Source organism: Crinia signifera, chromosome 2, assembly GCF_055691185.1.
Source record: "Crinia signifera chromosome 2, ASM5569118v1, whole genome shotgun sequence".
Taxonomy (NCBI): Eukaryota; Metazoa; Chordata; class Amphibia; order Anura; family Myobatrachidae; genus Crinia; species Crinia signifera.
This window is the reverse complement of record NC_139218.1, coordinates 132680911-132694950: the sequence shown is the minus strand read 5'-3', so window position 1 is coordinate 132694950 and position 14040 is coordinate 132680911. Positions and strand designations below refer to the sequence as shown.

Genomic DNA, 14040 nt, shown 5'->3' with positions numbered 1-14040 from the left:
TGCAATATGCTTTAATAGAGAAAATATATAGATTTTTTTTTTAAATGACCTCATTGTTTACAAAGACCTGAGGCTGTAATTCAGGAAACCTATAAACATGGATTAATAGACTATTTGACTATTGTCTGATTAAAAATGTAAACATAGAAGATAATCCTGCTTTTATGTTTCATTACATACTGTACACAATTTGTGCAATGTGAGCACATGTAACCCATAGCAACAAATCAGTGTCAGATGCTCGCTCTCATTTTTGACATTACAATTAAGGTAAACAGTCAAAACCTGATTGGTGCATTACAGAGCATTAAAGCAACTTGATCTAAATGTATGTTGTTTATTAAGTCCCAAAGTGGATTTACATTATAACTAAAACATATTTTCAATAATTGGTAACCCTGAGCAGAGCATGTAAAACATGTAAATACATATTACTTGAAAGAAGAAAAAGAACATTTACACTGAGATACTGTATACTCAATTATTCAGTTGGCCAAGTATGAAGATGTAGCGGGAACAGACTTACAGTCACTTTGTGCTGTCCGGTCAGGTTAGGGGACTCACAAAGCAGTTGTGTCTCGGAGACAGTGGCCGTGCATGGCGTTTCCCCTATCAGAACTGTGTAATTCAGCTTCACCCCACCTGGGGCAGGTGGGCACAGATTTCTCCCCTGCACAGACAATAATGGCATATTATTCCTGGAGTATAATGAAGCAGCTGAGTAAGCTTAAGATTCTGTTAAATACAAGAATGTTAAACACCACAGAGGAGTTCCAAGACCATACGAAGCACAAGGCCTCAGGAAGAAATGTTTTATTTAAATCAGTGGTTTTCAAACTCGGTCATCAGTCCAAACAGTTCAAGTTTTCCAGGTCACGTTTTCCAGGTGCACTCATTACTCACTGACACATTTTAAATGATCCACAGGCAGAGCTAATTATTTCACCTGTGTTTCTGTGAGGTGACCTGCAAAACATGCACTGTGTGGGGTCCCGAGGACCGACTTTGAGAACCTGTGATTTAGATCATGAAACTCAAATGAGAGTTATAATATTTTTTTTCATATTGTTTTTTTTTTTTTTTTTTACACATGCTGAAACACCCTTTTAATCAAGTGCTCACCACTGTATTTTGCCATCACTAACAGAAATTAGCATTGGAACAAAATTGGTCAATTGGATGCAGCATTATTACTCATCAAATATAAGATTGAGAGCTGTAGTGTACATAACTTGCCATCGTAATATCTCTTACTGAACTGCTGAATCACACCTGTAACATTTAGTATTGGGCCAGATAACCTGTTACATAGAAATATAACCACATGTATGAAACACACAGTTTGCTTACTTTGGGCCAGATGCACTAAGCATGAAAAGTGATAAAATGGAGAGTGATAAACAGCCAGCCAATCAGCTCCTACCTGCAATGTCACAGACTGTGTTTGAAAAATGTCAGACAGGAGCTGATTGGTTGGCTGTTTATCACCATTTTATCACTGCTCAAGCTTAGTGCATCTGACCCTCAATCTTTACAGCAACATGCAGGCCAGATAAATGTAGTTGGTATTAATGTCACATTTTTACATTATTTGTACGTTGTGTTCGGTTTCCATCCGGACGTTCTCTTACCTTTAATATTATGGGAGAACCAGGTTTCTGCTCGAGGATGCCCGTGGTGCTGAGTACTTCAAAGGTTGGGTTGGGGTAATAGATGAATTTGGTGTTATTGAAAATGAGTAGTGATTGCACATTATTGAAGATGAAGCCAAACTCATCTGGCCTCTCCACAGCATCCAGTCCAGGACGATACTCTGGTGTAAGAGCGGGAGCCCAGCAGGTCAGACAGGTTGCATTTACAACCTTGCACACCTGATCAGAGGAAGACAGCAATACTATCATGTCCTGAATGAGCAGTTGTTAAATAGAAATATAAGGGTTGCATTTAAAGTATATGACATGGTAGTTTTTAATTCAGAAATGTAAAGCTGCACATTACGATTCTTACAATTAACTCTTAAATGTCCTAACATAATGAATGCTCAGTATATTTTGTCTCCAAGCAACCACCAAATTTCAGATACCCAGCCTCCTATTGCAGAGTTATTTAAATGGTGGCCCACCAGATGCTGTGGAACTACACATCCCAGCGTGCTCTGCCACTTTTAGCATGCCCTAATAGTACAACCTTGACAGGGTATCGTGCTAGGAGGTGTAGTTCCACAAAAGCTGGGGCACACATGCTGTATACCACTGCCCTGATGTCCAGCTTATATATTGACATATTACTTTTATTTTGGTTGCTTGTTTAATTTTGGCTGAATATTCTGTATCTGCATGCTCTTAATGCACATACTATGCATAATACTGTACAATCTACTAAGGAAGGTTTCAATATTATTTCATTCCAGCTCAATACTGCCGATCACCAGCAGATGGTGCTACTTTATCCTGCAGTACATAAGCAATGGTCATAATCTATGAACGCAGAAGGACAATTTCAGTAATCAAAAAATATGATTCCAGAAATCCTTTATCCCCCTTTCAGCTTTAAAATCATATTTTGATTATACTTTTATCTATACTTAAAAAGGAAAACAAAACTATTTTGCCAAAGGAAACCGTTATCTTCCTACAAGTGACGTACATTCACAGATTCCTTCCCGTTGTACTTCACTCGGATTCTTGGTTCCTGTATGATGTCCAGGTTGGTGCCAGTGACAGTTAGTGAAGTGTGCCCGCTGTGAATGACAAAACCAGCAAATTTAGATAAGTGCTGTTTCATGTGTTTACCTCAAGAAGCAAACAATGAGGAGACATCATCTCAGCCCAGTAACAGCAAACTGCATTATGTTCAGCAAGCATGAGCCACGACAGTCATTGCTGGTTACTAGTTGCTTTAGTAAGGAGAATAAAGTCTTATCCTATAAAACTGGTGATCTGAACATATGCATGTATACGCTAATGCTGGTCACGCACAGATTACGGTTCACAACAATAATTGAAGTCTTGCCAATTGTGTATTCCTACTACAAAACAGAAGGGGAAAATCTGTAAATTATCAGGGCTGCTATAAAGGTCCATATTGTGAACAGGATTTTTTACCACTCTGAACGGCCATGTCTTTCCAATATGGCAACCTGGATGTGGCAAAGGTGATCCTGGGCCTTAAGTATCAAGCTTCAAAAAGTTATATAATTGGAGAGTGATAAACAGCCAGCCAATCAGCTCCTACCTCCTATGTTACAGCCTGGGTTTGAAAAATGAGGTAGAAGCTGATTGGCTGGTTGTTTATCATTCTCCACCTTATCACTTTTTGAAGCTTGATACATCTGCCCCTCTGTCATTACATGCTGCTTTCTTACATGAGCATGTAGTGTGACAGATTCATTTGGCAACGTCATTGCAAGGGACACTTTATAGTTCAGCTACATTGTACACCCCTATACAATCTTAGGGTCATTCTTTTAATTTCCGACCTATTAATGTAATGACTTAAACGGGGAATTAAACTGGGCGTAAGGTCCAGCGAGGTAAAAAACCTTGCTTACCTCATGCCCAGTTTTGAACACCGCTTTGAATTGTGAGTCGTTACAAACTAATTAAACATGTCATGCCCCCCAACCCCCCCCCCCCCCCCAACTGAATCTGCCCCTAAGAGTGTTATACAAGTAAGAAATGTGAGAATTCACCCTTCACCCTACACTGCAGCTTTGTGTCTATTCTTGGGTTACCAATCCCAAAACCACCTTCTCAGTAAACCTATTTTTAAGAACTCTTTAAGCAATTAATGTTAAATTAAACATCGTTATCATAAATTCAATTAGCCCAGGTCTCTGTAAGTAGGACATCCTATAGTGTACCAAGTAAAAATGGCCAGGCAGACTTGTATGAGAAGATTATGTACACATGGAACATTAACAGCTAACTTTCAGGACATGAAAAATAGAATTTACTATGTTACAAATCTATTGAATTGTACTCTTCTTTTGGAAGTCTGCAATTAAATGCAATAATATAATATACTGCAGTGAACACAATGGAAGTAACATTGGGCAATTTAAAATCAAAGGACATGTTTAAGATTTAATAAAAAAATACGACCCAGAATATGTCATTGTCATCCACATAAAGGAAAAACATCACAATTCTGCCATACATACTTATATTGTTTGACAGATTTCTTTCAACATAAAAATACTATAAAATAAGGGGTCTGTTACATGGTATAACCCTATTATTACAAGATAACATGTCAATAGTAGCATCAATATATAACAATAGGCGTCCAGACCTATTCATGTAGGACTTCATACAAATCAATAGAATTACTGTGCAGAATAATGGCACTGTAGCTTCAGATCCATATTATTGCTGGTCCAAATCAATGGTAAGAACACTTAAGATCAATATAATTTTGACATGAGAATATATATTTACTGATACTTATTTGTACACTTTATGAAGCCATTAACTTGATTTACTCATACAGATACACAAAAGTGAAGACACAATCAGATCGTATTAGCTTGAATAACATGTCCAGTTCACTTACATTCTATAAAGTAATATCATGCTTGTATAGGTTTTATGTTATACGGTGACCTCTGTTTCCATTACTGAAAACCATTTGATATGAGCCCAGAAAAAAATGATGTACTTTTCCTGTCTGGATTTCTTATCTTCCATCGGAAGAATGAGTCATGTAAGTACTTTTTGTCATGATTGTGATAATGACATTTTGTGACTGTGATAAAACGTCATACAAAAGAAAAGTAAATACATCTATGCTTAAAAATGCTTTTGGGTTTGCATTTCAGACATTTTTTCAGCTAGCTGGAAAAAAAAATTACTTAAGTATTCAATTGTGGGCAATTTTGCCTGTTTTTTTTTACTCTTGACAATGCCAATCCACTTTTATTTGTATCAAAGTGGCATGGGAGAAATGTAACAAAAACAAAAGGGCGAAAAAGCCTGTAATTTTAGCAACAGCACGTGCATCGTGAAATAAATTGGCAAACCATGTGTTTTTTGACCATTCCGTTTTTTCAACTAATCAAATAAGTTCAATTTAAATTTGACCTAAAACTGCGAAACAAGTGCAGTTTTTCGACTAGTCACTTAAGAAAATACCCCCCTCAGACGTCAATGTTTTTTTAAATGAAATACTGTTACATGCTAATGTTTATGTGCAATGCTTTATTGCTGCATAGTATTTTATTATACACCAAGTAGTATATATTTAAAAAAATGAAGGTTATATAGAAATGGGGATGGTGCCGATAGTATCCAATGAAAAATATAATTTTTTACAAGATACTAACTAGACTGGTTGCTATATGAAACATATCCACTTCTATAAAGTAACATTGGCAGAGTAAAAATGCCAGAGTAACAATGCCAGAGTAACAATGCCAGAGTAACAACGCCAGAGTAACAATGCCAGAGTAAACTACTGTCATGAATATTGAAAACTCCCATGCACACCTTTTTTTACCAATAGAAAGAAGATAAAAGTAGTGGACAGAGGTTTAGGCCACCATGTGTCTGCATGATCCTATTAGCAGCTGCACTTTATAGATGCAAACAGGTTGAGACAGGGGCTATTCTATTAGCCCCAGGGTGGGCGTATTTAACCCCCTGATACCAGCATTTATCGGGTATTATGCATCCCTTGCCTTATGCATGCCAACCATAATCCCCAATAAGAGGTACGCTAACACATGGGATTGGGAACTTATTCCGGATCCCATGTGTTTTTTGTGTGATCACCGTTTTTTAGCCGATAAAAACGTGCTCTAATTGGATACTGTGAAAATATGCATTGTCAGGTGTGATGAGCGGCTTATGACTAGAATATCCATCTGTGTGCAGTTCTCATCATGCAATGCTTAATGAAATTGCTTGCACCAGAAGCTGATATTTGCAGCTATTGATCTTTAGTTATTTAGCTGTTCTGTCGTGAATGTTTATTGAGTGTGCGGATATCATGACCCTGGAGTATGTGTTCCACTTTGCTGGAGAAGGTATCCATCAGAGTACCATGCTAACATGACTGATGCTATTGATGCATTCACAATGTAAGCTGTATTGGTCATGGAAGCTCCTGATGACAATTACCCACCTATCAAAGTCACTGAGGTCTCCTCTGGCAGTCATGCTGCCCATAGATAAAGGCAATAAGCACAGTCCAAATATATATTACAAGACCCTTACCAATCGTCCATGTTATTAGTTATACAGAAGAGCTTTCACTATGAGTGACCCATCATTTTCCCAGGTGTTCCCAGGGTCCTCGAGCCATATATGCTAATTTCACTGATTGCCTATTGGAATCCAATACTTTTGATTTGTACTGTAGCTTTCCTATGAACATAAATCCTTTCCTAGCATCAAAATGCATTACAGCCTATTGTGGCAATAAAAACGTCAATGAAAGGGTCTGTCAATGGAGTATGTGAATAATACATTTACAGTATAATACATTTTTTACCTATGTAAACATAGAGGGAGCAGATTGTATCTTATGACATCATTTTGGCGTATCACTGAGAAGACTCTGGGACCACACATATACAGTACTGCCGTGAGTCTTCTACAGGCGGTTGTTTGCAATTTAAAGGTCACAATGTAATTGCAAATTCCCCTGGGTTAAGGCTACATGATGCCAGGGGAGAAACATCCCCCTTTCTCTTTCTTATTTACACAGCCAGATATTGTAATGAGAGTACATTAATGCACACAAGATACTATCCTGCATGAACATGGATTATATATGACCATAGATGACCATTCTATAAGAGATCGTGGCTTACTTCTATGTATGACATCATGCATCTATGTACAACATCATGTAACAATTCTACAGGCTTCCCTAGACAGTACACATAAAGCCAACAGGCAATACAGCGTCATAAGTGACAATTCGTCATCACCAGTCAATGGGGTCTACAAAGCCATGGAGATATCAAGTGGAGATAAAGTACCAGCCAACCAGCTCCTGTCATTTTTCAGATGCTGCCTGTAACAGGACAGTTAGCAGTTGATTGGCTGTTATTGCATCTCACTCCATGGCTGTGTAAGTAGACCCCTATATATGTGGAACTGCATGTTACTGTAGGCTACTGTATTGCCATTCTATAGTGGTTGACTATAGCAGGGATGGGGAACCTTTGGCCCTCCAGCTGTTGTTGAACTACATATCTCAGCATGCCCTGCAACAGTTTTAGCATGGCCAAATAGCAAAACTGTAGCAGGGCATCCTGGTTCCCCATCCCTGGACTATAGGATGGCATTCATTTTCTACAGTTATTACTTGTATTCATTTTAGTTTGTCAACATGTTTGTATTCATATATGTATCTGTAGTCATCAGAGCATAAATACAGTACACCATGGACGTTTTTATCAACCAAAGTTTAAAAGTTGTATAAACTTGGGAAGGAATACAGAGTTTTATTGTGACTCTCAGAAAACACCTAAAGTCTATATTGACAACGTAACCTGGCTGGCGACGTGACATATTGCCGCATCCTAAATTAATAATTGTGCCCGGTTGTAGAGATGAAGAAGTGCAGCAAGTTCCTTCTTCTGTTAATAGCCAACATCTTTGCTTTATTGTTGCACTTACAGTGACATTTGGTTTCAGTCCAAACAGTTTGTGATGCTTTATAAATTTAGCACCTACTTAGCTTCTTGGGTTTGTAAAATAAACTAATTACAAATAAATTCTGCGGGCCCGTGGTGTACCTCAAACACACAATGTTAACTCTTTTAACATGCTTTTAGCTAAAAGCTAATAGTACATTGCATGTAATGCTTGTTAGCTACAGGGAACAATGCATTTCCCCTATATTTAACATGAACAGCTACATTACATGTACTTGCATGTCAGCACAGAAGAGAACACCAACACTCATGTACAAAAGCTACTGCCACTCATCTTGTCAGAGGATACAACACATGTGAAATAGAGACGTACAGTATGTGACAGGCTGGTCTACTGACGGGAATGACAATTCACTTTATCCTCCCTACTACTGACACCTACGCCATATTTAATAACCTTAGTTTCCTACCTGGCAATGCTCCATTCAGGTTCAATGCGCAGCACCTTGGGGTCATCGATGTACTCAAACTGCAGGCTGCTCTCTAGCTGGGCCCTGTCCACGCTGACTGATACATGGACTGGGCCTAGGCCGTGTGTTGAAGGAGCTGACACGCAAACTATTTCATTAAGAGACCTCCTGCAATAAAAACATAGTGACAATTTACATTTCTCATTCAATAAAAATTTATTGTCAATGATTTTTATTTTATTTTTATCACTTGAGTATATTTTTTCTTCTTCCCTAGGTTCCCATAGTACAGTACCATGAGCACTTGGTCTAAGCTGTGCTGGCTTGTATTGAAGTATTGAAATCAAGCATACACATTCAAATGTCAAAGTTGCACACAAGTGTGACACAAGTACACTTGTATATTTGCTCAGTTACAGATTTGTGTGCACCTATGCAACCACTTGGCTTCATATGTCATCATTATTACTGCACACTTCCACTAGCTCTATCTCTGTTGTAAGAGACACATCTGAAATCAGAGGGATCCGTCACCGCACCGCGATGCCAGCCGCATATGTTAGTACATATGCGCTGGCATCGCGGTGGGGGCGTGGCGAGGGGCGGCGATGTATGTTAATACATCCCGCCCTAAACAACCTATGTGTGAGTGTCCCCATTAGTTACACCTATTCAGTAGGAAATGTAGTTGCGATATAGATGTTCTAGTTCCTGAATGGCCTGTGGATGTGCATGCTTGGCAATTGAGCATGTGCAGTCCTAAAAGCCACAATAAACAGTCTTGTGAGCAAAGGTGAATCAGCTCCTGTAAAAGTGTGCTTCCAATATATAAATGATAAGTTTAACCCTTTTAGGTCCAGCATCTAGTCAGGCTCAACAGCCCTAGCGCTAGTAGCCGATCCAATGCTGAGCCACTTTAAAATAAGAACATTAACATCGTTCAACATTCAATGTAGACCATTTATGAATAAAAAATAAATAATAATTATTATTAGGTTAAACATATAAACCAGACTGTTTGAATTGCCAAAATTCATTTGGACTGCAAAGGTTTAATCAGTATGACAGAACACAATCTGACAGCTCTGGTTACAGAAGCTAATTATGTGACATTTCTCCCATGAAAACCCTAGTTTCTAGTTAATATATATACTCAAGCCGTCTGAGTGCCGCCATTGTACCAGTATATATATATATATATATATATATATATATATATATATATATATATATATATATATATATATATATATTAGAGATGTGCAGGTTCTGATTTCAAAGCAGGATCCTATTGGCTATCCCAAATCACATGACAGTTTTTGACAATTGATAGCCAATAAGATCCTGCTTTGAAATCAGAGTAAATCAGAGCCTGCACATCTCTAATTATATATATATATATATTTATATATATATACATACATGTTGCATTGTTAGGATGCATCATTTTAAGTTATTCCTTTTGAATCTACCTAGTATACCAAGCTGACTTTTTGCTCATTTTTCCATTCTCGCTTAACCTGCTACTATTCTTCCCTATTGCGGTCCCTTGTGTGGGTGTCACATCCGCACACATTACAGAATAGATAAAAGGATCTGAGAGTGACCTTACAGCCACAGTGATGGGAGCAGTGCGTTTGGGGCAGTATTTAATGAACTCCGACAGATTGTGAGAACCGAGCACCTGCTCACCAAGCAATAAAATAAATGTTACAGGGTAGAAAGGAGAGAGAGAGAGGCTGAATCACAATGACGTGTTTTATATATTGGGCTGATGTCTAGAGGTACATTTTCCTGGCTCAGATATTGCCAATGAATTTTTTTATGCAACAATTACCCTTCCTGCGGATTCTTGAGACTTGATATGTCACCGAGTAGTCTTTATTTGAAAAAATATAGGGAAATGTGGAGCATGCTTATAAAACGGGCTCTGACTGCTGTAAGCGCCAAAAACTATGGTTGTGACCTTATAATACAAATGGAGGGAAATGTGCAATGGAATCGTGTACTTTAAATGTGATCAGGTAACTATTGTTCTTTCATGAAAGGCAGACGTTATCCGATAAAACAGATACAGTGTTCCCCAAATGCATTTATTTTACAATAAATACCATTCTCAGGAAATAATTAAACTACTCAACAGTATCCTACAATAAAAGGAACATGACACAATAATAAAGTAATAGATCTTTCTAATGGGCTTATAAAGTGCGCATACTACATTAGCATCCAGGAACTCATATGCATGTGGATGAACAATAATAGCCTCTGCATCATTGTACTATCTTCAGGAGATGCTGCGTTCTTTCTATGTTATATTTTAATGCTTTAATATAAAAGGCTTCTGCATTCCCTTTTGCATAATAAGATCTGCTCTGTGTCTTGATTGTTAGTCTTTATACAAGATTGCGCTCATACACAGTCCAAGCAAAATGGTGCCATGTGAACAATTCTATTAGCCCTTTTAAAGAAATGATTAAATAAAAAACAATGAAGCTAATCGGAATGGGCTGACACTTCTTGCTAATTCATATCAGCTGACAGCTCCAGATTTAGCACGGGAAGGTCATGGGAGATCTTCTCAAGCTTTGCCACTGTTGACTGCGAGACCGCACAGCTACATGACCTTAGAGAAATACTTTAATGTGGGTGTTTCTGATACTGTAGAACACCAAGTTTGATGGACACAAATGCCAAGACATTTCCTGACGACACCACAGTACTGTAATTACATGGATACTCCGTATGGTTGAGGTGAAATGCAAGCCTGATTACACAAAGGCTCATTTGCCATGAAGCAGCTGTAGGGATAGTGAGGGAATTCAGAAACATTCTTCAAACATTGGGGAAGATGTATTAAGCCTGGAGAAGAGATAAACTGGAGATAAAGCACCAGCCAGTGTGTTTGAAAATGACAGTTGGGAGTTTCACTTTATCTCCACTTTTGGAGAGATGCACTAAGCTTCAAAAGTGATAAAATGGAGAGTGATAAACAACCAACCAATCAGATCCTGCCTGACATTTTTCAAACATAGTCTGTGACATGGCAGGTAGGAGCTGAATAGCTGGCTGGTTATCACTCTCCATTTTATCACTTAATAAGCTTAGTGCATCTGGCCCTTTGTCTCTTTGTCAGGCTTAATACATCTGCCCCACTGTTTGGGGGTGATTAAAAATCCATTGGAAAGGCTCAAATTCTGCCTCATTCCGACGGTGGTGGTTCTGCGTATGCGCAAGTGCATATTTCGCACATGTGAAGACCCTGGCAACGAATGGCTTCAGCTACACACTCGCTGGGCATTTCGTTGGTGTGAGGGAGGGCCGTGGGCAGATGAGAGCGGATACGGGGCTCGCTCATGGGAACGCCCAGCATTTTATGGGCGTACCCATGTAAACGATGGGCATTCCAATGGGAGCGCAGGCGGACAGATGCCTACCAGTGGCGGGCGGTTGATGTCACAGGATGTCAGCGCCAATTTTGCTGCTTACCGAGCCTTAGAGAATCATCCCCTTTATCTCTCTTCCAGCTTTGATAAATCTCCCCACAGTTTGGATACTAAACCAACAGGCTGTATTTTATGAAATGAGCATCAGCAAATACTGTGGTAATCTCCCTTTCCATTCTTATAGATTGTATATCACAGTCTATAGCTGTGTTTTACTCGTTACCCTCCAACCTTCTTTCTGTTCCTTTCTTACATATACCAATCTTCTATCTTCTTATGGGTCGTGTATTGTTAAATACACTGTTGCTTCTTTCTATAATATGCTTCTTTTATTTGCTTTTTTATGTGATTTGTGCCACTTGTAGACAATACACACACTATAAAATATAGATATAAATATGACATGGACACTTTCTTGGTCAAATGTCTTATAATATACAGTAAGAGGTGCAGTGTACTGTATTATAATATACAGTAAGAGGTGCAGTGTACTGCATTATAATATACAGTAAGAGGTGCAGTGTACTGCATTATAATATACAGTAAGAGGTGCAGTGTACTGCATTATAATATACAGTAAGAGGTGCAGTGAACTGCATTATAATATACAGTAAGAGGTGCAGTGTACTGTATTATAATATACAGTAAGAGGTGCAGTGTACTGTATTATAATATACAGCAAGAGGTGCAGTGTACTGTATTATAATATACAGGAAGAGGTGCAGTGTACTGTATTATAATATACAGCAAGAGGTGCAGTGTACTGTATTATAATATACAGGAAGAGGTGCAGTGTACTGCATTATAATATACAGGAAGAGGTGCAGTGTATTGCATTATAATATACAGTAAGAGGTGCAGTGTACTGCATTATAATATACAGTAAGAGGTGCAGTGTACTGCATTATAATATACAGTAAGAGGTGCAGTGTACTGCATTATAATATACAGTAAGTGGTGCAGTGTACTGCATTATAATATACAGTAAGAGGTGCAGTGTACTGTATTATAATATATATAGTAAGAGGTGCAGTGTACTGCATTATAATATACAGTAAGAGGTGCAGTGTACTGCATTATAATATACAGTAAGAGGTGCAGTGTACTGTATTATAATATACAGTAAGAGGTGCAGTGTACTGCATTATAATATACAGTAAGAGGTGCAGTGTACTGCATTATAATATACAGTAAGAGGTGCAGTGAACTGCATTATAATATACAGTAAGAGGTGCAGTGTACTGTATTATAATATACAGTAAGAGGTGCAGTGTACTGTATTATAATATACAGCAAGAGGTGCAGTGTACTGTATTATAATATACAGGAAGAGGTGCAGTGTACTGCATTATAATATACAGGAAGAGGTGCAGTGTATTGCATTATAATATACAGTAAGAGGTGCAGTGTACTGCATTATAATATACAGTAAGAGGTGCAGTGTACTGCATTATAATATACAGTAAGAGGTGCAGTGTACTGCATTATAATATACAGTAAGTGGTGCAGTGTACTGCATTATAATATACAGTAAGAGGTGCAGTGTACTGTATTATAATATATATAGTAAGAGGTGCAGTGTACTGCATTATAATATACAGTAAGAGGTGCAGTGTACTGCATTATAATATACAGTAAGAGGTGCAGTGTACTGTATTATAATATACAGTAAGAGGTGCAGTGTACTGCATTATAATATACAGTAAGAGGTGCAGTGTACTGCATTATAATATACAGTAAGAGGTGCAGTGTACTGCATTATAATATACAGTAAGAGGTGCAGTGCATTGCATTATAATATACAGTAAGAGGTGCAGTGTACTGCATTATAATATACAGTAAGAGGTGCAGTGTAGTGCATTATAATATACAGTAAGAGGTGCAGTGTACTGCATTATAATATACAGTAAGAGGTGCAGTGTACTGCATTATAATATACAGTAAGTGGTGCAGTGTACTGCATTATAATATACAGTAAGAGGTGCAGTGTATTGCATTATAATATACAGTAAGAGGTGCAGTGTATTGCATTATAATATACAGTAAGAGGTGCAGTGTATTGCATTATAATATACAGTAAGAGGTGCATTGTATTGCATTATAATATACAGTAAGAGGTGCAGTGTACTGTATTATAATATACAGTAAGAGGTGCAGTGTATTGCATTATAATATACAGTAAGAGGTGCAGTGTATTGCATTATAATATACAGTAAGAGGTGCAGTGTATTGCATTATAATATACAGTAAGAGGTGCAGTGTATTGCATTATAATATACAGTAAGAGGTGCAGTGTATTGCATTATAATATACAGTAAGAGGTGCAGTGTACTGCATTATAATATACAGTAAGAGGTGCAGTGTACTGTATTATAATATACAGTAAGAGGTGCAGTGTACTGCATTATAATATACAGTAAGAGGTGCAGTGTACTGCATTATAATATACAGTAAGAGGTGCAGTGTATTGCATTATAATATACAGTAAGAGGTGCAGTGTACTGCATTATAATATACA

General features: G+C 37.9%; 1 protein-coding gene across 1 annotated transcript in view; it reads right to left on the bottom strand.

The window, feature by feature from the left end:
- PLXNA2 (plexin A2) overlaps positions 1 to 14040 on the bottom strand; it is a 308762-nt gene that overhangs the window by 41588 nt on the left and 253134 nt on the right. The window contains exons 16-19 of the mRNA XM_083172831.1: positions 8077 to 8244; positions 2647 to 2740; positions 1632 to 1871; positions 527 to 670 (exon numbers count right to left, since the gene is read on the bottom strand). Coding sequence (XP_083028957.1) covers positions 527 to 670; positions 1632 to 1871; positions 2647 to 2740; positions 8077 to 8244 — 646 coding nt within the window. The remainder of the gene's footprint in view (positions 1 to 526; positions 671 to 1631; positions 1872 to 2646; positions 2741 to 8076; positions 8245 to 14040) is intronic.